The sequence below is a fragment of the Rhododendron vialii genome, chromosome 11a (genome assembly GCF_030253575.1).
Source record: "Rhododendron vialii isolate Sample 1 chromosome 11a, ASM3025357v1".
NCBI lineage: Eukaryota > Viridiplantae > Streptophyta > Magnoliopsida > Ericales > Ericaceae > Rhododendron > Rhododendron vialii.
Genome location: NC_080567.1, coordinates 36,560,234 through 36,585,195, shown reverse-complemented (window position 1 = coordinate 36,585,195; position 24,962 = coordinate 36,560,234). Strand labels below are relative to the sequence as shown.

Sequence of the window (24,962 nt, the reverse complement as noted above, 5' to 3'; positions counted from 1 at the left end):
GAAGTTCTGGATTGCCCGGATAAACATAGGGCGCTACTACAATGATGTACGGACACTCCTAGAGGTCATTGTATATGCGAATGACACACCGGGGACACGGGACACGGGACACGCTGGGATTCTGGGAAGACAGCAAAAATGCAAGGTGGGATGTCCATTACTTGATTCAATGGGCATCCGTATCCGGCGAACTTCGGCATATTCATCTCAGCTAAGAGCTAATTTAAGTGTAGGATAGAAAATTCAAAATATAGGAGAAATTCACAAACAAGAGTACATTACTACATTTCATCAGCTCTATAACCACTTTTATATGACTTGGTACAAAGATGCAATGGCAAAAACCTGCCCCAATTTCGAGCACCCTTTTCCACGTTCAAAGGATTATGAGCTGAGCAAAAAATTTCTTCAAGTCATGAGCAAATTTCAACGTTCGAAAGCCTTCGAGTCCGCAGTATTTACTTTTTAGCCAAGTTTTTAAGGTACTCAGCCGGAGAAGAAAATGGAGATGTAAAACCATGACCTTCTATACATACAACGCGGTACATGTTACATTACAGATTGTGGTACACTTTTTCAATTATTCATCGAAATAAAATACAGCACTAGGAAACTTCCTCTGAAATCTTCATCTCAATGGAATACAACACTATTATTCTCTCTGAAATTAATAGCAGACATCAACTTATGCTAGTTGCAGAGCTTCTTCACGCTTTATGTCGAACACCTTGATAAGAACATCTTCAACAACCTGGTGAAAACCATTTTGACACAAAATTACGATTACTAATAAGCCAATGGCGTGATCATCTATAACAAGAGCAGATTATATAATCACAATTAGTGAAAATCAAAGTTCAGGAAATTGCCCATTATGAGGGATAGTAGCGAAAAGGAAGATAAATCATGCTAGGATGATTACCTTATCAGGAGTAGAGGCACCAGATGTCAACCCTATTGTGATCGGACCTTCTGGTAAAAAGTTCTCCTTCTCAACCAGCTCACCGTGCTGTAACAATTAGCCAATTTGAACCTAGATGAATTAGATTTTGGGAAACTAAATATGGCTGTCATGCACATTGGAATTTTTCGCATGCACCTACCATCAATTTGTGACTAATTCTGTTTCCGGGACCGACTCTCTTCTCACTGTCAATCCAGTAAGATGGAATTCCACGATCCTCCGCAATCTCTTGCAAGTGAGACGTGTTACTTGAGTTCCACCCCCCAATAACTAACATAAGATCCAGCTGTTGCTCCACCAGCTTATACATAGCGTCTTGTCGCTCCTGAAATGGACAAGATTTAATTAGAAGAGGCTTCATGAAGGCCAAAAGCACCCAGAAGGCTAAAATTGGTTCATGTTCTTTTTTTATGAGCATTTATTTACTTTCACTCACAAAAAAAAAAAAAGGAATATAGACAAACTTTTTAAGTGCATGTTTTTTCTTTTGTAATCTGAAACAGTTTTCAGAACAAAACTTCAACATGTTGCAAATAAGAAATGAAAAACATGTGGATCAGCAGTAAGTGGAAGGCTCTTCAACCTCTCTCGAGAGCAATGAGCTTCCAAAACCAAATGCACACCCAGAAAAAAACTGTTACATAAGCTAAGTTCTATTGACAAAACACAAACAAGTGAAGGGAAAAGACAAAGCATGGAAAAATGAATGACAATGAGCACCCCAGTATATTATCTGATGGTCTACTATAATAATCATTAGTTATGAAAATGAAAAAAACCAATAGATCAAAGGAGAGGAGAATACTTGAGTGGCATCACAGATCGTATTGAAACTTATGAAGTGCTCATTGACGTTTTCCACGCCATACTTGCGCATCATTGTCTTCTCCGCTAATTTTCCTGCGAAACAACAAAAGAAACTTAGAAACCACAATTTTGCAATAAGTTGGCAAATATGATCGAATGACATAGTGAAAAATGTAACTAACCTATATCTTCAGTTTCACCCTTGAGCATTGTAGTTTGATTTGCAATACCAACCTTAACCAAGTCAGTGTCTGGATCAAACCCCTTAGAAACTGCAAATTTGAATTTCTGTGACAAACCAAAAGTTCTTGCATGAGACCTGCCATCATTCTTAAACTATATTGAAATTTTAGGTTAAATGAACTAGCAACACTTTACCTCTAAAAATGCCTCTTTGGTTGAGCTAGATCCATCAAGATCACCCCCAAGAATGTAGTCACAAACGTATGTAGCCTGTGTTAAGTTGAGAATCATATAGATTAAAAATCTTGCAGTGAAGACAGCTTACTTAGCGATCAAAATTCAAAATATACATGTCACTTTAGCGTAAAAATCTGAAAGATATTAAGAATAAAGAGAACTCAAAGAACAATAACAGCCAAGATAAAAGTACCTCAGCCATGCTCTTCACGATGATATACTTTCCTGCAAATGATGCAGTAGCTATAGTCTCCTCATGAGAATATTTCCCATGAATAATAGACGTGTACTCTCCCTTCTTGTGCTTTTCAACAGTAGTCCAGACCTTCATAGAGATTAGGAATGTCGAATCTCAAAGACTAGGGACTACAAAACTTTTAAGAAGGAATGACAAGCAAAAATATCAAATCAGCTGCAGCTCAGTCAACTGAAAATTTACCTTCGATACCCATGGACAAGTTGTATCAACAATTTGTACTTTCTTATCGCTCAAGGCCATCATCTCCTCCACTGCAGCTCCAAAAGCAGGCAAAACCACAACATCGCCCTTATCAACAACATCAAATTGTTTACTCCCATCCTTAATAGGGATGTTTTGCACCTCCATTTCTTCCAATCTCTTTAAAGACAAAAAAGATTAAGAGCTACAATGAGTGGTGATATATAGAAAGGGAACCCTTATACCATAAAGAGAAGGCTTGTTCAGCCCCCCTTCCCTGATAATAACCGAGATAAAAGACAAGCTTAGCAAAATGGGTATCAAGTCAACCAATATTACAGGCCATGTGGCCGAGTATACAAGCATGGACTGTGCTTGTCTAGACAAAGAAATCAAATAAAAGCAGCATCAAAACTTGTCAAAAAATAAAGACAGAACCAGAAATCCAATATTTCAGACCATAGTATGATCTGTAAGAGGATACCCAGAATACAGATACGAAAAATGGTCCAATGATAGATGGCTAAACGTTCATTAGCTCATGCTTTTGCCAACACCTAAGTGTGTAACTAATGATCAAGGTTGCAAGCCCACAGACAAAACAAATACGAACCAAGGATAAACAGTACTGTTAATTTGGGTAGAAAACTAGACCTTGTTGACTGTGGGATTGTGAATAATTTCGTTGGTTATCCAAATCTTCTCCTCAGGAAACTGTTTTCTCGCCTCATAAGCAATCTGGACAGCCCGCTCAACTCCCCAGCAAAAACCATACGACTCCGCAAGTTTCACAGTCACATTTCCCCAAGTATACTCATTCCCATTCTCCTTCAATGTCTTTATGATATCACCTGAAATCTTTCATCAAATTAATACCATAGCGAACACAATCTGATCTTCTACATCAATTCCAAAAATAATAGAAGAACAAGAAAAGCTCCTAGTTGAATTGAGCTCTTAATCTTTACCTTAGGAGCTCAATAATACTCCTACAACAGAACATGAAACCACAAGAAAAGCTCCTAGTTAAATTGAGCTCTTAATCTTTACCTTAGGAGCTCAATAATACTCGTACAACAGAACATGAAACCCTTTTCCTTTCTTTTCTTTTCTCAGGAACCAAACAGTAGAGCAACTGAGCAAGAACTGGATTCCCAGTTTAAGGCCAAATCCGAATGATTTATTTTGTAAATGTAATATTGTGAAGTTAAAAGGACACCACGAATAACACTATAAACAACGAAAATCGAAAGGCTCCCCTGTCTAAGAGCATCTATAGCCCTTACCATTTTTTTTTGAACTCCAAACTAAAACTCCTTAAAATTCACTCCTTGATCAAATCTAAATCAAATTGAGTTTTACTCAAAATTTTGTTCAAATAAAGGAAAACTCAAATTTTTACTCAAATTTCGTATGGCGATTATTAGCCTTTCTAAATTCATGCTATTAATGAAGCTTTTACCCAACTTCATGTTTAGATTTGTAGTTATCCATTAGAAAGTTTCGTACCAATTGAAGCTTTTACTCAAGTATTTACTCAATTTGGAGTAAAAGTAAGGGCTGGAAATGCTCTAAACAAACAAAGAGCGGGAACATGGGATTGTTTCTCTAAAAATTAGCTGGGAAAACAAACAAAGTGCAACAGAGAGAAAGAAATTACTGGTATACTCGCGATTCATGAGCTCAAGAGTCTCTTTTTTGTGCCCAAACCCTCTCCGATTATAATTCTCGCTCCTCGTCAAGTTATGCCTGAACACCTTCGCATCGAAGTCCGAATCGACGGCCACCGACGCCGACGGAGTCTCGCCGGCGGAGCATCTGACGGAGATAGGTTTCCGGCAGCGGAAGACTCTGGTCTCCGGCGCGAAGAGGTCGGTCCGGGTAGTGAAACGACACGGTTGCAGAGAAATCGCCATGGATAAATGAATGAGAGAGAGAGAGAGAGAGAGAGAGAGAGAGAGAGAGCGGGGAGGGGATGGTCGGCAGAGAGTGGGCGTGTTCAATTATGGTGCGATTTTGTCTTTTTATTTTATACGAGTATTATCGGAGTTTTGGGGAAGCTCGTGATTCGTGTTTTTTTTAAACCATACGTAGAAGAATAGAAGTACTCCTATATTTTTTCGTGTTTCTCACTTTATGTGAAAATCTTGTGGCGTTTAGCACGTGTTCCGCAAAGGAGGCGGATTCTCTGCCGTTGGATTGCGGAGAGTCTATGTAATCCGATCTCAACTATGCAATTCAATTTCAGCCGTTCATCTTTATATTCAATAGTTCAAATTTTATAAAAAAAAATGATAAAGTTTTTTTTTAAAATCTCGACCGTTAAAAGCACTATCCGACGGTTCATAACTTTCCAACCGCACTTCTGCAATGCACATATAGACTGCAAACAAGCCTAATTCTTTTGCAAATCGGGTGATATGGGTTTAGCCGGGATTCCTGGAGTGCGCAACTGAACTATAGGGTTGTAGTGTGGCTGATTCGATTGTCTATTTTGGCACCAACGATTCGTTTTTTAGTTCGGGCAATCATTGCTTGAATTAAAATTCTACCCCGCATATTGTTGAAATGGACATTCGAATCGACCCCGCTACAATCTTGTAACCCTATTGTTAAAATGGACATTCGAATTGATTGCACTACAATCCTCCAGCCCGCACTACAGGATCCCAATCCCCCTTAGACAATTACTGTTAACTAATCATAGCTAGCTAAGCGACTAAATTTGAGTACATTTAAGTGGGGAGGCCCAAAGTCCCTTTATATTGTCATACATGCATGTATAGCTATAAATGAATTGAGAAGCTCGACTCGTTTACTAAACAAGTAGAGCTCGAGCTCGAATTTTTTGGCTCGTTTGGTAAACGAGCCGAGTGGAGTTCTACTCGTTTGACAAAAACTCGATTTATTAAGGGAAGCTCGGCTCGATAAAAGAGTATTGTTTAGTAAATTATTAAATTCGGCTCGTTAAAAACTTGGTTCGTTAAGGCTTGGGTCCAAAATTTTGACCCGTTTGATAAATGAGGCCTATTAAATGAGTGCAAGATTGTCCTTAATTCCTTGTGCCAACGAATGTACAGTTGCATAGGAGAAAACTTAATTACCCTACGAAAGTTTTCATGAGATTACAGCTACCGAGTATCGCTAAAACGGAAAGGTAATGACAATGTTTTGACCCACTTAACTCCATTGATTGAATGAGTATGAGAAATTTAATATAGTAAGTGTTTGTTTTTCTTGAGATCGTATTTTTCAAATTTCACGGATACTAAACATTTTAAACAATAGGACCGCTTGAAGTTTTGTCTAGTTGTTAACTTCACGATCCCAGTATTAGTCGAAATTGTGCGTAAGGCAGTCCGGATATCTGATTATAAAAAATATTTAGACCCACTTTATCAATTACTCTCTAAAAAGTAAAAAGTAAGAACAGCACACAAAATGGGATAATAGCATCATTAGATGTTATTTTAATCCCAACACTGATGAAAGTATTACTAGTGGATATTTTAGGCCTTTAACCGTAAATTCACCCAAAATTATGGGCAGCTTAAAAAATAATTAGCGTGCGACTCGTGGTTGGTCTGGGGGGACCCTCGCATGTGGGACCAGGCAAATGGATTTTCTCGGGAATTTCACTCGGTGTGAGCACACGTTTACCGAAGGCTCCGGTCAGTCGTCCGAAGGAGATACGTAAGTATTTGACATTATGATTATAGTTGTTTCATATGCCAATTTTTTGTATTGACATATCGTATCAAATTTGACATCACTCTCAAAGCGTAGGAAATGTGATTCCAAAGGAGAAATCAAGATAAATATGCCAAACGACATTCCAATGTTGAAACAACTTTACAAATTTGCAAGTAGAGTGGTAGTGTAGTTCTAAGCACTATGTACTCCCATGAATTTTTTCTTGGATTCAAATATCATTAACTATAGTGAACAAATACTGACTTTCGCCAAAAAAAAAAAATTAAGATGTATATATTTTTAACACAAAATAACACTGTTGACATACAACTAAAAATGACTTCGGCAATATCATTTTGGCACAAACTTGTAGACTTGCACCGATAGAAATTGGTTGAGAATATATCGGTCGTTAGTTCTATCACTTTGTCATTTTGAGAATATATCAGCTGTTAACTTTGCTCCGATTCTTTTGAATTATAAAATTCATTGGTCCATATGTCTGGACCACAAATATCGATATATTGGACCAAAATATTTATATGTTGAATCACAATCCATTTTCCATACAAATCATATTTCGAGCCACAAAATTTTTATATCACGAGCCATGAAAATTCACATGTGATGTACCACACGTCTCAAATTATTGAACTAAAATTCGTGGTGAGAATATCAAAACACAAAACTCCAATCACCTAGTCAAAACTTTTGGTAGACCCACACATACATCTGTGGTGTTTATTTCTGGGAGAGGATAGTCACCAAAAGGAACTGGAAGGTTCTCTTACGGAATCCTAGGCCTGCTCTGGATATTTGACGATCGAAATTGTTCATTTCATAGAGCTCGTTAAGAACATGTATTGTACTAAAAGTCATGTCTGTTGAATTACAATCATTGTGATTTCCAATTACGTTTATCTTCAAATAATATTTTTTTATACTAAATGAGAACTCATTATTCAAGATAAATGTGCTCTGAAATCATATTAATCACCGATCAAGATTCTTGTTTTGAAGTGCACGATAGAAGTATAGGAGACACTATGTACTCTCATCCATTTGACAAGTTCAAATCTTATTAACTACAACTAACAAACCTTATTTACTGTTTAGCCAGATTTGTTAAATAGGTGTTTCGAGTCCCCAGTACTTGCTGGTTAGAGCATCTCCAACCCATGCCTTCCTTTTCAACCCTGATGCCAAATTCTTTTTATTTGATATCAAGTTATTTCTCTCCAACCCTTAATGTCAATTCTTATATCAATCCAAACGGTCATTTTTTGAAATTTGGCATGAAGGAGGGTGGTTGTCAACTTTGACAACTTTGCCATTCCCTTCAAAGCCACATAGATTTTGGCATCAAGGAAGGCTGTTAGGTTGGATTAAATTTTGGTATTAATTGTTACCGTTAACATGTTCACGTAAGAATTGACATCTCCCATTTGGAGATGCTCTTAGCCAGCTTTGTTAGGAACTTAAGCCTTGTTCCACTAATTTTTCGGGACTTTTTTTATTTTGTCTTTATTCAATTGTTTTTCGTGTTTGTTAATTTTGTACCTAACTTTTTATGAATTATTGATTTTCTTGAAGAGAGGTATCGAAAAAGTGAAAGATCTATTTTTGAAAATATCAAAGATAAAACCCAAAAAGCCACCTTTTAGGGTTTTTTCTTGGATATTTCTAAAAATATTTGGGTAAAAGTAATTATTTTACTTTTTTAATTCATCTCTTCGACACGAATCAATAATTCACAAAAATTAGGTACAAACTAACAAACGTGAAAAAAATTGAATAAAAACAAAATAAGAAAAAGTCCAAAAAAACTCAATGGAACAAGGCCTCAGTTGGAACAATAAATAATGTAGATGCAGGACTATGACCAGTAATACATACAAAAGGGTACTGATACAGGGAGGCATGTTGAAATAGAAGAACGCGCAACAAGAACAATCACGAATAAGTTTGAACTAGAGATACTTTCTCTACGAACAAACGATTTTGAGAAACTTATCAAATTTTCATTAATTCAATCATAAACAACTCCTTAGCTCTAACGCTTACAACTTATTATATAGGATGAGAACCCTAACTTTAATTGAACCCTAATTCTGGTAGAACAAGAAAACATAAAATAGGAAACTAATAAACTATAATTGGAAAACTGAATACTATTCCTAAAATTAAAACTCCCTAACAAAATTACTAGGAAAAATTTTAAAATGGCACCTGAATTTTGTACCAAATGTCACAGAGACACCTGAACTTAAGTTTATTTCAATTAAACACCTGTACTAACAAAATCCTCAAATTTAAACACCTGAACTTAAGTTTATTTCAATTAAACACATGTACTAACAAAATTTCCAAATTTAGACCCCCGCCGTAATACTCCATCCCAAAAATTGCTGATATGGCATCTCCAACCCGTTTAAGTTGCCCCATTGCACATGTTTCCAACAGGGGACGATGCACCCAAGCGAAACTCATCATTAGAAGTATGCCGAGCAGAAAGAATAACTGGGTTTGGGCAAAAAAACATGGTTTGGACGGAAAATGACCTTAACCTAATTGATTTCTCTCCATTTCTCTCTCCAGAAGTCTGCCTATTGTTCCACCATCTCCCTCACTTCAATCGTAGACCTGAAGTCTGCCTATGGGTTTCGCTTGGGTGCAACGTTCATTGTTAAAAACATGTGCAACGAGGCAACTTAAACGGGTTGGAGATGCCATGTCAGCAACTTTTGGGACGGAGCATAACGGCAGGAGTTTAAATTTGGGGATTTTGTTAGTACAAGTATTTAATTGAAATAAACTTAAGTTTAGGTGTCTAAATTTGGGAATTTTGTTAGTACATGTGTTTAATTAAAATAAACTTAAGTTCATGTGTCTTTGCGACATTTGGTGCAAAGTTCAGGTGTCATTTTGAAATTTTCCCAAATTACTAAAACATAAAATACGAAAAACTAAATAATGCTATTTATTAAATTATTTTCAATTCACATTCTGCATCAAAGTGGTACACATCTTTGAATATACAACACATGTCCATCAGAATTAAACTGAACAGCTAGCACACATCAACTTATGCCTGTCACAGAGCTTCTTCACGTTTTATGGCCAACACCTTGATAAGAACATCTCCCACAACCTGGTAAAAACCATTTCGCAATTAGGAAAAATAGCCAAAGTCCAGGAAATCGCACCCGATCGAACAAAGGAAAGCAACGAAAAAAGAAGATAAATTAATCATGGCGAACACAATATAACCTTATGAGGAGTAGAGGCGCCGGCTGTTACCCCTACTGTGATGGGACCTTCTGGTAAAAAGTTCTCCTTCTCAACCAGCTCACCGTGCTGCAACAATAATCCGATTTTGAACGTTGATAAACTGCATTTTGAGAAATTAACTAAAAAAATGGTCGTCGTAATGGAAATTGTCCCCTTCGCCTACCATCAATTTGTGAAGAATTCTGTTTCCAGGGCCGACTCTATGCTCACTGTCGATCCAGTACGATTGAATTCCACGGTCCTCCGCAATCTTTTGTAAGTGAGAAGTGTTATTTGAGTTCCAACCCCCAATAACTAACATAAGATCCATACGTTGCTCCACCAGCTTGTACATGGCATCTTGATTCTCCTGAAATTGAAATAATAAATGTTACCAGAGGCTTTATGAACACCCTAATGTAGGGAGGTATTCCCGAGCAGATACATTTAGTTGCCAAACACGTGATGTTTAGGAACACGTGGTAAATACGACCAGACTTATCGCCGAGCAGTTCGGTGAACAGTGATATGAGAAGTCATGGCTATAAATAGACTGTTCGGTTATGATACAGCCGAACAGATGATGTAAAGAACCTAGCACGTGATACGAGTGATCACGGGTTGAAAGCAATGCAATCAATATCCAAATAAATGGTACGTGGGACCATAGTTTGAATATAGACAGGACAGTCATCATGTTAAACAAGTGTTCGGCAATATGGACCAGTGACATGAGAAGTCAATGGTCCAGGAAGGTTGTACGGGCTCAAGGACCAGTTACATGTGAGGTAACTGGTCCAAGCCGTCTGTTCGGCTATGAGACGGCCGAACAAAGATGGAACTCCAATCGAGAGTAGGAGCAGAGAGAATACTCTGGAAGATTCCAGAATAGTCATGTCTCATATAGGGATAAAGATCCCAAGAATATAGGATCTGAGAAAGATACCCAACGAGTATGGGATGTTCGGCTCTTAAAGGAAAAGAATCCTAAAAGGACTCTTTTCCATAAACTGATAAAGGAAACGAGACTCCTTGATATCCTGGGTTTCCTATACGAGTTAGGAATCCTATGGCAATAAGGATGCTTGGACAGCAAGCATCCATAAATCTATAAATATGAGGAAAACCTAGAGGTGAAAGGTACGCAATATTGCATTATTATTGCTTTCCTACTGATAATTAGGGCTGAGTTTTCTAGTACGTGATACTAACAAAAGCATCGGAGGGCCTTTGCCACGAGAGGCAAAGGTGCACTCACCCCCTGTCTATTTTGCAGATTAGGGTTCAGACGTCGAGCTAGGGTTCCGGTGAAGAGGCACGAATAAGCCGTTGCGATCCAGTTGATTCGAAGTACCAATTGTTTTCATCCCCCTACAATTGGCGCCGTCTGTGGGAAACGAAAGAATTCCCTTTTGAAATACGACCATGGTGGAAGTAACTCCAGCAACGCCGCATGAACCAAAAGATGTGTTAGATGAGGGAAGGGACAAATCACCACCTGGGGCTCCGAGAAAGCCCCAGGGTGGGCACAGAAGGAACACGAGTAAGGACCGACCCCTTACCGTGCATCATAACTCCAAAAATAGAGGAGATGGAGAGACGGCTTCGAGATCCACGAGAAGGAGTAAATCCCATCAAAGGGATGAATCAATCGCGCACTCCAGGAGTGTGCACCATAGTGACGACGTTCTTGATAGGAAAAGGCAAGAAGTCGAGGTGTATGCTCGTCTGATTAAAAAACGAGAGCATGAGATCAGAGAATTGGAAAGAATTAGGGAGCATCCGGAGGATTCTGGCCTGTCTCGAGGAAATTCTAGAGGCAGTAGGTATGCTATGGTACAATACAGAAAGGATCCTTCACGAGGAAGAAGGAGCAGAAGTCCTGTTAGAGGGCGTCACGAAGCTTCTCCACGAAAAAGGGGAAGAAAAAGTAGAAGCCGAACACCGGAGAGAAAGACTTCTTCACGAAAAAGGAGGAGCAGAGACCGGAGTTCTACCCCCGAGGAAGAGGACACGAGAAAGCATCATCGAGACAGGTACGAGAGACCTGATGCTGATTGGGTCAAGGCTTCGGCCCACAAGTCAAAGGAGCAAGAGGATGGGACAGTGACTGCACGAGAAGCAGCACGCAAGGCCCTGAGTAATATTGCAGCCTCTCCCTTTACAAAGAGGCTACAAGAAGCAAGGTTGCCGAGCAGAGTGAAGCACGGTGCGTTCGTACTTTACGAGACAAATACGGATCCCGTAGCTCACATACAGCATTACCAACAGGCCATGTTTATGCATGAGGGGGATGATTCCATCTTGTGCAAGATGTTTCCCTCCAGTCTTGGCAAGGTGGCTTTATCTTGGTTTCATAAGTTGGCCCCACGATCCATACGAGGATGGAGGCAGTTGGCAGAAGAATTCACTGCTCGGTTCTTAACGAGCAGAAAGGCCCCAAAAACTTTTGAGAGTCTTTCCACCATGAAGCAGGAGGAGAACGAGCAGATCAGGGATTATGCAAAGAAGTACTGGGAAACTTTTAACGAGATTGAAAGTTGCAGTGAAGAGTATGCAATTGCTACGTTCAAAACTGGTTTGCCTGTTCGGGGAGAGCTGCGCCGTTCATTGAATAAACATCCAGTAGCCACCTTGGCTAAATTGATGGAACGGATAGAGCAACATGCCAGAATGGAGGATGACATACTCCGTGAGGATGGCAGGACGGTTGCCGAACAGCAGAAGGCACCTGCCAAAAAGGTGGATAAGCCTGAACCCAAGTCTTACAAAGACAGAAGGGAGTACGGGCAGGCTAAGAAAGAGCCATACAAGGACAAGCAAACTCCTGACCCCAAGTCCTTCTTCTCTATCACAACGGTTTGGAAGGAGCCAATATACAGGATTCTTTATCGAATAAAGAATCAGCCATATTTCAAATGGCCCCCAAGTCTAGGCGGAGACAAAGATGCAAAACGTGCTACGAATCAGCACTGCAGTTATCACAAGGATTGGGGCCATATGACCGAGGATTGTGAGGTATACAAGAGGCACCTTGATGATTTGGTCTCTCGGGGCTATCTCAAGGAGTTTATCCAGGAGGACCCTAAAGAGAAAGGGAAGGCCATGGAACTGGGTTACGAGCAGCACCCTAAAGGCGTGATCCATATGATACATGGACTGGCTGCACCTTATACGAGGAGTGAGGTGAGGCTGTTGCAAAGACAAGTCAAGCATGATCAGCACGTGATGCGGTTGGGAAACAAGAGAGGGCGAGAGACTAATGCATGCAACGAGAGCATGGCATTCAGTGACGATGATTTGGCGGAGGTCCAAATACCCCACAATGATGCATTGGTCGTGACCTTACGAGTTGGGGAATACGACATCGAAAGAATTCTAGTGGATTCGGGGAGCTGTACAGAGGTGTTGTACTACGATGCATTCAAGAAGCTGGGCCTGGCCCAATCGGACTTGGAACAATCAACAACACCTCTAATTGGGTTCGGTGCAGGAGCAGTCTGGCCCCTAGGAAAGGTGACTTTACCTGTTCGGGCTGGATCTGTGGTGTTGAAAACGGACTTTTTGGTGGTTGATGTCCCATCTTCCTACAACGCGATTATAGGGAGGACGTGGTTGCACAAAATGAGAGCAGTCTCCTCGACTTATCACCAGATGGTAAAATTCCCAGGTTCAAATGGGATTGAAATCCTTAAAGGAAACCAGAAGGTGGCACAGCAATGCTTGATTTCCATCATTAAAACAGCCCCGAAGGTCCACCATGTTCACACATTGGAAGTACCAGACCAACCAACCATCGAGGATGTTGGAAGGAGCCCGGCTGAAAAAGTAGTTGAGGGCCTGGAGAAGATTCAGATCAACGAGATTGATCCTGAAAGATATTTTTTGATTGGGAAATCATTACCAGCAGACGAAAAGGCTGAGTCGGTAAGATTTCTAAAAGAATATATTGATGTTTTTGCATGGGTGCCAGAGGAAATGCCCGGGGTGGATGCAGACGTGATCTGTCATCATTTAAACATTGACCCTCAACACAAGCCAATCATTCAGAAAAAACGAAGGGCTGCCGTACAGCATGTAGATGCAGTGATTGAAGAGGTCGATCGTTTGTTGGAGGCCAAGGCAATACGTGAAGTCTATTACCCAGAGTGGTTATCCAACACTGTTGTGGTAAAGAAGAAGAATGGGAAGTGGCGTGTCTGTGTGGACTTCACAGACCTGAACAAAGCATGCCCTAAGGACAGTTTTCCTTTGCCTAGGATTGACCAATTGGTTGATGCAACCTCTGGTTACGAGCGAATGAGTTTTCTCGATGCATATCGAGGATATCATCAGATTGCTATGTTTGAACCTGATCAAGAGAAGACTTCGTTCATCACACCACGAGGGTTATACTGTTACAGTGTTATGCCCTTTGGACTAAGGAATGCTGGGGCTACATACCAAAGACTTGCAACCATTATGTTCAAGAAGCTCATCGGGAAGACTTTGGAAGTTTACATAGATGATATGGTGGTAAAGAGTCGAGAAAAGGGAGGGCATATTTCTGATCTGAGGGAAGTGTTCGAAATCCTGAGGAAGTATAAGCTAAAACTCAACGCCTCAAAGTGTGCGTTTGGAGTTGGTTCAGGAAAATTCCTGGGCCATTTGGTAACTCTGAGAGGGATAGAGGCAAATCCCGATCAGATTGATGCCTTACAAAGACTACAGAGTCCCAAAACTACCAAGGAAGTCCAGAGACTGACTGGAATGGCAGCAGCACTTAACAGATTCATCAGCAGGTCAAGCGACAAATGCAGACCCTTTTTTCAGTTATTAAAAAAAAGGGAGGGATTTGAATGGGGAGCAGAATGTGAACAAGCTTTCCAGGACCTGAAGAAGTACCTGGCCGAGCCCCCACTGTTGTCAACTCCACAGCCTGGTGAGTCTTTAATTCTGTACTTAGCTGTTTCCGAGCATGCAGTAAGTGCAGTCTTGTTGAGGGACTTGGGGATCGAACAAATCCCCATCTATTATGTTAGCAAGACGTTGTTGAGTGCAGAGACAAGATATCTGCCTTTAGAAAAACTTGTCCTGGCACTTAGGACAGCAACCAGGAAATTGCCACACTACTTCCAAAGCCATAAGGTTGTGGTTTATACTGAGTATCCATTAAAATCATTGCTTCGAAAGGCGGATTTCTCAGGACGGATCTCGACATGGTCCGTAGAGTTAAGTCAGTATGATCTCGAGTATCAGCCACGCACAGCAATTAAAGGCCAAGTGTTGGCCGATTTTGTGGCAGAGTTTTCCCCCACTGTTGCTCCTTTGCCTCCTACGAGAAAGGAACAGGCAGCTAAGACATCATCCTTGAAGGATCAACCCGTAGCCGAACAGGATCCCAAAGAATGGAAGTTATTCGTTGATGGATCAGCGTGCAATACTGGTTCTGGAATTGGAGTTGTCCTCTTTCCTCCTCAAGGAGTTCTCATTGAACTCTCTGTTCGGCTTGGATTCAGTGCATCGAATAATGTGGCTGAATATGAAGCACTCTTGGCTGGGTTAAGAAGTGCAAAGACCCTTAAAGCAGAACGGGTCAGGGTGTATTGTGATTCCCAGCTTGTTGTGAATCAGCTGTCCGGAGAGTACGAGACTCGGAATGAAAAGATGGTAGCCTACGTGCAGGCAGCAAAAGACTTGCTTGATACTTTCGAGAGGGTATATATTGAGCAAATAAGTTCTGGACAGAATGCTCATGCAGATTCTTTAGCTTGGTTGGCTGCAGCAGTACCAACAGAGTTTAAAAGAAGGGTGGCAGTAGAATACCTCAACGAGCCGAGCATTGGGAGGAGTGTAGACTTGGTCTTGGACGTGAACCAAGGACCAAGTTGGATGGACCCAATAATGGAGTTCTTACGAGACGAGATACTCCCTTCTGATAAAAAGGAGGCCCACAAGATAAGAGTCAAATCTGCTAGGTTTTGGCTGTCCCCAGAGGGTAAGTTGTATAGGAAATCCTTTACGGGTCCCTATTTGCTATGTGTACATCCTGAGATGGTACAGAAGTTCCTTCATGAAATCCACGAGGGAACATGTGGGAGCCATGCTGGAGGCAGATCTATTGCCCACCGAGCAATTACTCAAGGCTACTGGTGGCCACACATGCAAGAAGATGCAAAGGTGTATGTAAAGATTTGTGAGAAGTGTCAAAAGTTCTCACCAATGATTCGAACACCCGCTGAAGATCTGGTGCCATTAACAAGTCCCTGGCCTTTTGCTCAATGGGGGATGGATATCGTGGGTCCATTGCACAAAGCAACTGGGAATCGAAAATTCCTGCTTGTTGCAACTGACTATTTTACAAAGTGGATTGAGGCAGAACCACTGGCCAAAATCACTGAGCCTATGATAGAAAGGTTCGTGTGGAAAAACATCATCACTCGTTTTGGGGTCCCTTATTCATTGATTACAGACAATGGATCCCAATTTCAGAAGAAATTCAAGACTTTTTGTGCCCAATATGGAATAAGAAATTTTTATTCCACCCCAGCCTACCCGCAGAGTAATGGGCAAGCAGAGGCATCCAATAAAACTATCCTAGATGGGATAAAGAAGAGGTTGGACAAAGCAAAGGGAAAATGGCCTGATGAGTTACCGTTAGTTTTGTGGGCTCACCGAACAACGCCCAGGAGGTCTACGGGAGAGACCCCCTATTCGTTGGCATTTGGAACAGAGGCTGTCATACCTCTGGAAGTGGGTCTGCCGACCAACAGGACAGCTTTGGTTGAAAGTGGAGGCAATGATAGGGCCCTTGAAATCGAGCTTGATCTTGCCGAGGAGAAGCGAGAAAAGGCCTTGGTACATCTTGCTTCTTACCAAGAACAGCTGATGAAAAGCTACAACAAACATGTTCATCCTAGAGAATTTGGTGTTGGGGACCTTGTGCTACGAAAAGTGCTCGGCAACACCAAAGTAGCAAATGAAGGCAAGCTGGGGGCCAACTGGGAAGGCCCGTATAGAGTGACTGAGATTGTGGGCATAGGAGCCTATAGATTGGCAGATCTGGATGGTGGTCCAATTCCCAGGCCTTGGAATGTTCATAATTTACGCAAGTTCTTTGTTTAGAAGTATTAAAATCTGTTTTGGATTTACACTACGTGATTGTGTGGGAATTACGAATATAATTCCTTTGTTCTAGTTTTGATTGTTTTTGCAAAGGGTACGAGTAACGCTCTCTTGCGTTTTACAGATTATGAATACAATCACTTCTTTCGAAAAACTGTTGTGGTATTTAAATACGAACTACGAGTTTGGTTCTCCTTATTCGTATTGGGGAGCAGGGTATACCTTTTGAGTATGTGAAACTTAAAAGCATTATACATTTTTAAGTACGTGACACTTAACGAATACAAGTACGAAACACTTGTATAGAATTTCAAGTATGTGAAACTTGGGTATACATTTAAACACAAGTATGAAAACACTTGTATGTTTTCTTTTAAAAAGTACAAGTACGAAATACTTGTATGGACGTTCAAAGTACGAGATACTTATATGGTATTTTAAGTACGTGATACTTGAGAAACTATATTGGCTTGACTTATATGTAAGCCACATTTAAGTACGTGAAACTGATGTTCCTAAGTATGTGAAACTTGAGGAAAACCTTTATGTTCAAGTACGAGAAACTTAAAAACATTAAGTACGTGATACTTAAACACAAGTATGAAACACTTGTGTGATTTCCAAACGGTTGAGTACGTGACACTTAAACACAAGTATGAAACACTTGTGTGATTAAGTGCGAGCACACTTATATGCCTTAAAAACCATTCAAGGTGGAACGCTTTTTAGTACGTGAAACTTAGAATTCAGAACAGCAAATCTTGTGTGAAAGATTTGCTAAAAGTACGAAATACTTATGCAATCAAATGATGCTTAAACAGTACGAACTACTTAGATTGAAAATTGCATACGAACAGATGCAGCAAACATGGACGCCGAGCAAAACATAAAAGTTATGCCACGAAGGGCCGAATACCTGTTTTAAAAGTAAAGTATTGATAGTACTGGTACCACGCAGGGTAAAGAAAGCTATGGTCATGCAAGACCAGCCGGATGATTTATCTTAATCTAGGTTCTGAACCTCAGGAGGGACGGCAGCCTCAGCAACAGCAGCAGCAGTTTGTACCTCTGGGATAACTATCTCAGTGGTCATTTCCTGAACAGATGGTTGCACGTCATTTTGTGATTCAACTTGTATTTCTTCATCAACATCTGCAAAATTGTCAATCTGTTGATCAACATCATCTGCTTGAGCTGCAACTTGGCGACTTGGTAGATCATTCTCAACCCATAGGGGAGAGTCCTCAGCAACTCCTGCCTTTGTAAGGCACGCCTCCCAGCAGGCAACCCAGATTTGATCTTGAATATCAGGCATCTGCTCGACGTAACTTGATGTTGTGGCGTCGAAGCCCTTCTGATAACCATCTTCAAAGGATGCCTTTTTGGTACTGTCCATCTCGGCCAAAACTTGATGCAGACTCTCCTCCGTGGTCACAAGCTTGCCCTTTGTCTCAGACAAATCAGCTTTAGCTTTATCTCTCTCTCTCTCTAATCTCGTGACTGTTCGGATCAACCTGGTGTTGTCATTTAAAAGCCTGATCCTCTCGGCTTCAGCTTCCTGGAATTTTTGGCCCAGTACGACCATTTTTTGGATAAACTATAGCAAATACCAGAACGTGAGTAACTTTTTTCTTAAAACTTATAAAGATGAAGCTTTAAAGAAGAGAAGTTTCTATTACCTTGATTCCACTGACGAGACCAGTGGACACAAGCCGATCAGGGGGAGACGAAGACTCTTTCTGTAAGTCAACAGGGAGTAACAATCCTTGGGCCAGAGCAAGTGCTGTTTCAGACGAACTAGCACTGTCCCCGACGTGAACGGGACGGTCTCCTCTAGTGAATAGAGGAGTCCATGTTTGAGGAAGTACTTGGGTAGTTGGTGAAACGGGGTGATGTGTTTCGGTATCTGCTTGAGACGCAGTACCAGTAGGGTCTTCTGATCTAGGCCGTTTGTCTCTGTGAGCATCACTGGCCTCTATGGTAGTCTCCACTTCACGAGATGAAGTGGAGCGGTTCGAACCTCCTCTGTTGCGACGGGGTGCAGGGGGGGCGTTCCCTGTGGAAGCTACCCGACCAGATCCCCGTCCCCGAGAAGAGACGGTGAGGAGGGAGCTGAGGTTTAAAGGCTGACGTGTCATGGTGCTTGAGTTAGGAGAAAATTGAGAATAACCTGAAGAGGATGATTGACTGGTGTCAAGATTCAATACTGGCTGTTCGGGTTGAAGAGGAATGACCTGTCTGGATCTTCGAACTCTAACTCGAGGTAATGGAACACCTTCGGAAATAGGGATTTCACCCAATTGACCAGCTACAGTTACTCCTGCGTTAGCTCTTGTGCTCCTAAGCTGAGGAGCAGTCGATGTAGAGGCAGCGCTGGTGCTAGGATGAGCGAGCCTCCTGTCGATGACACCTCTGTATGCAGGATCGTATCCCAGAAGTACGTCAGCGTCACGACCCCGACCAGCTGTTCGGGTACCAGGCACGCCTTTATATTTCAGAACTTTGTTAATGTCCTCTGTTCGGATGTTGCTTGGTATACGTCTGGGACGATGATTAACGTTTTCAGCTGCAAAATTCAAATTGAAAAACCAAATTTAGTCCATGCGAAAAGCTACGAGAAAGCAGTAAATGAAGAATTGTAAAAGAGGAAAATCAAGAGCATACGTGGATAGCCCCATATGTGGGGGCAATGGAGCCCCAGCACTTGGCCATCTTCCCCTAAAGGCTCGAATGCACCAGTTACATAGAGGAAGTCGATCTCATGGTCACGAGCAGAATCTGGCAGATTGAGCACGAAGCGCTTCTCTGCCCTCCTAACTTTGAAGTAGTAAGTATTGTACTCAGGGTTTAGTACTATACTATACCACCACTGGATGTCCCAGATTCCTAAATTGGTTTCTAGAATCCCATTTAGGGCTATAGTCCCCATTATCAGTCTAAAAACGTTCGTAGAAACTTGCATGGGTGTAAGACGGTACCAGCTTAAAATCTGGCGGAGGAGTGGATGAAGGGGGAAACGGACCCCGCCTTCGACAATGGACACGATTGGGATACACATTCTATCCCACGATCCAGCATCCCTATCCGCTCCTAATGGAGCGAGTTCAAGCCCTACGTTTTCAGGGATATTGTATTTCTCTCTAAATGCCGCCATGGCAGCAGGGGTATCACAAAGTTTCCTAAACTTACTGGGTCTAGGAGGGTTGTCGTCCGCCATGAGTATATTCAGAAAAGAAGAAAAGATGGAAATGGGTACGAATTGAAACCCTAAGAAATGACCCACCAAATCTGAGAATGAGATCTCAGATAGAAACCTAAGAAGAAGAAGGGGAATGAGAGCAAGAATCTTACGAGAATATTGTGACGATTCCCTGGAGTGCAATCGAGTTTGCAGGCGGCGGCAATGGCGGAAAGCTTTAAAAAGAAAAACTGGAAGTTTGAATGTTTTGGATGAAAAACCAAAGAGAGCCCTTTCAGGGGTTTAAGGGTAAGAGACGGAGACGAAACGTCTCCTCTCACACCGTTACAGGAAAAAGTAACGGAAAGCAGAAACCGTTCTGACGCCGTTTCATAGAACGTCAGTTCGAAGTTAATGCTAGGCATACGAAAACGTGCCACGTGGAGTCGTTTACCCCGAAATGGTATAATGACATAGGCGCCAAAAGGCATCAATGAAGTATTGAAATTATGACTGCACGGGATCAAAAGAGTTTGGTCTTGATAGAATTCTGTTTCTAAGCGTCATATATTACCCCCGAACAGTGGTAAATACATGAAGCTGGGGAGCAATTGTAGGGAGGTATTCCCGAGCAGATACATTTAGTTGCCAAACACGTGATGTTTAGGAACACGTGGTAAATACGACCAGACTTATCGCCGAGCAGTTCGGTGAACAGTGATATGAGAAGTCATGGCTATAAATAGACTGTTCGGTTATGATACAGCCGAACAGATGATGTAAAGAACCTAGCACGTGATACGAGTGATCACGGGTTGAAAGCAATGCAATCAATATCCAAATAAATGGTACGTGGGACCATAGTTTGAATATAGACAGGACAGTCATCATGTTAAACAAGTGTTCGGCAATATGGACCAGTGACATGAGAAGTCAATGGTCCAGGAAGGTTGTACGGGCTCAAGGACCAGTTACATGTGAGGTAACTGGTCCAAGCCGTCTGTTCGGCTATGAGACGGCCGAACAAAGATGGAACTCCAATCGAGAGTAGGAGCAGAGAGAATACTCTGGAAGATTCCAGAATAGTCATGTCTCATATAGGGATAAAGATCCCAAGAATATAGGATCTGAGAAAGATACCCAACGAGTATGGGATGTTCGGCTCTTAAAGGAAAAGAATCCTAAAAGGACTCTTTTCCATAAACTGATAAAGGAAACGAGACTCCTTGATATCCTGGGTTTCCTATACGAGTTAGGAATCCTATGGCAATAAGGATGCTTGGACAGCAAGCATCCATAAATCTATAAATATGAGGAAAACCTAGAGGTGAAAGGTACGCAATATTGCATTATTATTGCTTTCCTACTGATAATTAGGGCTGAGTTTTCTAGTACGTGATACTAACAAAAGCATCGGAGGGCCTTTGCCACGAGAGGCAAAGGTGCACTCACCCCCTGTCTATTTTGCAGATTAGGGTTCAGACGTCGAGCTAGGGTTCTGGTGAAGAGGCACGAATAAGCCGTTGCGATCCAGTTGATTCGAAGTACCAATTGTTTTCATCCCCCTACACCTAATAAACTGTGTTTTCGATGACACAGGTGTTCGGGGAGGGCCCAACCCCAGTTGAAGTCCAAGCAGATCCCCGTATGGACTGACCCTAAAGGAGTTTGTAGCAGTTGAACTCCGTATTAAACTATTGAACGATCTGTCTCATAATAGACCGTAGACAAATCCTCGGTGATGAAAATGAAAAAAAAATCAATAGTATCAGAGGGGAGAAAAGTACTTGGGTGGCATAACAGATCGTATTGAAACCTATGAAGTGCTCATTGACGTTCTTCGCACCATACTTCCTCATTATAGTCCTCTCCGCTAACTTCCCTGCAGGGAAACAAGAAAACAAACTTGGAAACCACAACTTGTGATTTGGTGCTGCATGTAATCGAATGGCCGGTACTGTGAAAATGGTTACTACATACCAATCTCTTCAGTTTCGCTCTTGAGCATCGTAGTTTGATTCGCAATCCCAACTTTAACCAAGTCGGTGTCTGGATCGAACCCCTTAGAAACTGCAAATTTAAATTTCTGCGACAGACAAGAATTTTTGTTTGAAACCTGTCGCGTTGTTTTCCGACCATATATAGAGAAACTAGGTACAATAAACTGGCAACATTTTACCTCTAAAAATGCTTCTTTGGTAGAGCTACATCCATCAAGCTCGCCCCCAAGAATGTAGTCACAAACGTAGGTCGCCTGTATTAAATTGAGGAATTCATATAGACTGAAGAACGTTTACCTCAAGAATGTTTTAATGGGTGTGTATTATAAACTTTCCCTTGGAGGAAATATTTTTGGTCGAAACAAATAGAGCCTATATGTTAACTCAGTGTAGAAATCTAAAAGATTGTATAGATTAATAGAACTCAACAAACAGTATCAGCCACGATAAAAAGTACCTCTGTCATGTTCTTCACGATGACATACTTTCCTGCAAAAGACGCGGTCGCTATAGTCTCCTCGTGTGAGAATTTTCCATGAATAATAGAAGTGTACTCTCCCTTCTTATGCTTTTCAACAGTATTCCAAACCTTCATATAAACACATAATATATCATATCTCACCGGAAATTTAGTCGTGCGCAATTTTAAACACCAAGTGACAAAATTCTGAAGTGCGTTTTTAAGAAAGTAGAGTGTCAAATGGAAATGAATCTAACCTTGGATACCCATGGACAAGTTGTATCAACAATTTGTACATTTTTGTTGCTCAAGACCATCATCTCATCCACCGGGTTTCCATTAGCGGGCAAGACCACAACATCACCCTTCTCAATAACATCAAATTGTTTACGCCCATCCTTAACAGGGATTCTTCGGACCTCCATCTCTTCCAATCGCTGCGATGACAAAAATATAAATTAATTACTACCAACTAGTACAATGGGTGGGTACGAATAACATTTAAAAAAAAAAAAACGTATGTTTAATACCACAACAACGAAAGGGCTCATTGAGGACCCGAGACATCCTGTACTACCACACGGAAAAAAGAAGCCAAAACTTCCGTCGGGTCCAAACGAAACCATATTATTACCACAAACATACTGTGATAAAATTACCATGAAATTACACAATTATTGCTATGAAATTTGGGCAGAAAAATATAGACCTTGTTGACGGAGGGATTGTGAAAAATTTCGTGGGTTATCCAAATATTTTCCTCAGGAAACTGCTTTCTGGCCTCATAAGCAATCTGAACAGCCCGCTCCACACCCCAGCAGAATCCATATGACTCTGCAAGTTTCACCGTCACATTTCCCCATGTATACTCATTTTCATTCTCCTTCAATGTCTTTATAATCTCACCTGGAATTTTCCACCAAAGTAATTAAACAAAAAAACACAGCCATATCATTATTTGTTATATTTGTTTCTTCTGTAGTATTAACAAATTCTAAGAAATCAAAAGATTTTACCACTCCTAAGACGATATCTCAGCTCCATACGTGCAATATAGGCTTGTATATAAAACGGACATGCATTTTGTTTTGTGCATCCAATTTTATGACTAGATTTTTATTATGTACTGTACTAATTGTTTTCATGCTGTGAATCATTGATTGGGCTTAATAGAGAGAAAAGCTACAATCGAAGGGAAAAGTTGTCGCACTTGATATTAGGGGGACAGAGTTGAAACTCAAGTGAAACTAGAGGGACGATAGCTAAAATTAAACTTTTTTTTTTTTTCTAAGAGAGCTAAGGACAAAAAAAATGGGCAAAAAAAAGGGAAAAATGACGGCTAAGGACGTGTTTTAATAATTAATATCCGTCAAGAACATTTTCAATATTAACAAATGTTCTTAGCATGTCCTTGGCGGGTATTAATTATCAAAACACGTCATGAGCCGTCATTTTCCCAAAAAAAAGACCCTTAAAGTGTACATGAACGACTCAGATTCACTGCACAGTGCATCTGAGCCGTTCATGTACACTTTAAGGGTCTTTTCTTTACCCATTTTCTTTGTACCTAGCATTTCTCTTTTTTTCCTCTGCTTATGTAGACAACCAAACAACCAACAATCCTATAGAACTTACTATTGTACTCGTGACTCACGAGCTCAAGAGTCTCTTCATCATGCCCGAACCCCCTTCGATTATAATTTGTGCTCCTCATGAAATTATGCCGGAACACCTTCGCATCAAAACCGGAATCGGTGACATCCATGGCCACGGACGCCGATAGAGACTCGCCTGGGGCGCATCTCATAGAGAGAGGTTTCCAGCGAGGAAAGACTCTGGTATCTGGCATGTAAATGTTGGTACGGGTAGTGAGCCGGCAGAGTTGCGGAGAAATAGACATGGATGAGAGGGAGCGTGCGCACACGAACAGGCAGGGGCGGAACTAGAATGTTGACGACTCAAGTGAACCAATCTGCATGGGAGAGAATTTCAGCGTTGAAATCATTTTTTATAGCCAACGGAAACCTTGCAAGCTCCGCAGTTGTGGCACCCTTTTGTGGTGTGATGTGCGTCGTCATGTGGTCAAGTATATCTCTCATTCTCAAAGTCAATGAAAACCTAAATACATTTTCTTAATTTAAATTAAAATATTCAATTGGCTGGCTGGGAATAATTTCGTTTTCCAATGGGATAGCACCAGTTATTAGTTGGGTGATTTGATCAAGACAGTAACTGCAAAAGAATTAGAGCTTGATTTTCTGTCCTTCATTTTGTTTGCTGGTTTTATTTGTTAGTTGGGTGATTTGATCAGGACAGTAACTAACTGCAAAATATTGTTCCGTATGCATCAGATGGAGGTTAGAGAGTTAACGACCAAAGAGAGTTTTGATATCTCTCTATAGATTCCGACTCCACGTCTCTCCTGTGGGAGTCAAGAGGTACAACCAAATGGGCTACGAGCTAGCATTTGATTAGCTCATTAGAAGTATCGAACGAGATTTATTTATTTTTCTTCAATAGATTTTATAATTGTAAGAGAGAGAGAGAGAGGAACAATAATTTTTTATTAGCAAAATGAATTTATTAATCTTTGAACAGAATTGAGTACATGGCAGCATGGCGGCATC

At 41.0% G+C, this 24,962-nt stretch overlaps 2 protein-coding genes across 3 annotated transcripts in view; both read right to left on the bottom strand.

Annotated features, from left to right (window-relative positions):
- Positions 1–509: 509 nt before the first annotated feature.
- LOC131307886 (4-hydroxy-3-methylbut-2-enyl diphosphate reductase, chloroplastic-like) overlaps positions 510–24,962 on the bottom strand; it is a 41,582-nt gene continuing 17,129 nt past the window's right edge. The window contains exons 2-11 of one of the 2 annotated variants that reach the window (XM_058334616.1): positions 4,291–4,324; positions 3,285–3,481; positions 2,631–2,810; positions 2,385–2,516; positions 2,150–2,224; positions 1,954–2,059; positions 1,770–1,864; positions 1,104–1,289; positions 923–1,009; positions 510–751 (exon numbers count right to left, since the gene is read on the bottom strand). In XM_058334616.1, coding sequence (XP_058190599.1) covers positions 686–751; positions 923–1,009; positions 1,104–1,289; positions 1,770–1,864; positions 1,954–2,059; positions 2,150–2,224; positions 2,385–2,516; positions 2,631–2,810; positions 3,285–3,481; positions 4,291–4,309 — 1,143 coding nt within the window. In that variant the 5' untranslated portion in view covers positions 4,310–4,324 and the 3' untranslated portion in view covers positions 510–685. Of the gene's footprint in view, positions 752–922; positions 1,010–1,103; positions 1,290–1,769; positions 1,865–1,953; positions 2,060–2,149; positions 2,225–2,384; positions 2,517–2,630; positions 2,811–3,284; positions 3,482–4,290; positions 4,732–24,962 lie in introns of those variants that run through there. The other variant, XM_058334615.1, reaches the window with a different exon arrangement.
- Positions 9,353–24,362, bottom strand: LOC131307887 (4-hydroxy-3-methylbut-2-enyl diphosphate reductase, chloroplastic-like). Its single transcript, XM_058334617.1, has 10 exons — positions 23,971–24,362; positions 23,045–23,241; positions 22,593–22,772; positions 22,333–22,464; positions 22,055–22,129; positions 21,856–21,961; positions 21,663–21,757; positions 9,778–9,963; positions 9,594–9,680; positions 9,353–9,474 (listed from the first exon to the last, which is right to left on the bottom strand). Exons 1-10 carry the CDS (start codon positions 24,233–24,235, stop codon positions 9,418–9,420), a joined length of 1,380 nt encoding a protein of 459 aa, XP_058190600.1. The 5' UTR covers positions 24,236–24,362; the 3' UTR covers positions 9,353–9,417.

Excerpts from the sequence above, each read along its gene's own strand:
- LOC131307887 (XM_058334617.1), bottom strand. The coding sequence starts at position 24,235 with ATGTCTATTTCTCCGCAACTCTGCCGGCTCACTACCCGTACCAACATT. Across the intron at positions 22,465-22,592 it reads CTTGTCCATGGGTATCCAAG|GTTTGGAATACTGTTGAAAA; the intron begins GTTAGATTCATT and ends GTTTATATGAAG. Across the intron at positions 9,681-9,777 it reads GAATTCTTCACAAATTGATG|CACGGTGAGCTGGTTGAGAA; the intron begins GTAGGCGAAGGG and ends TTATTGTTGCAG.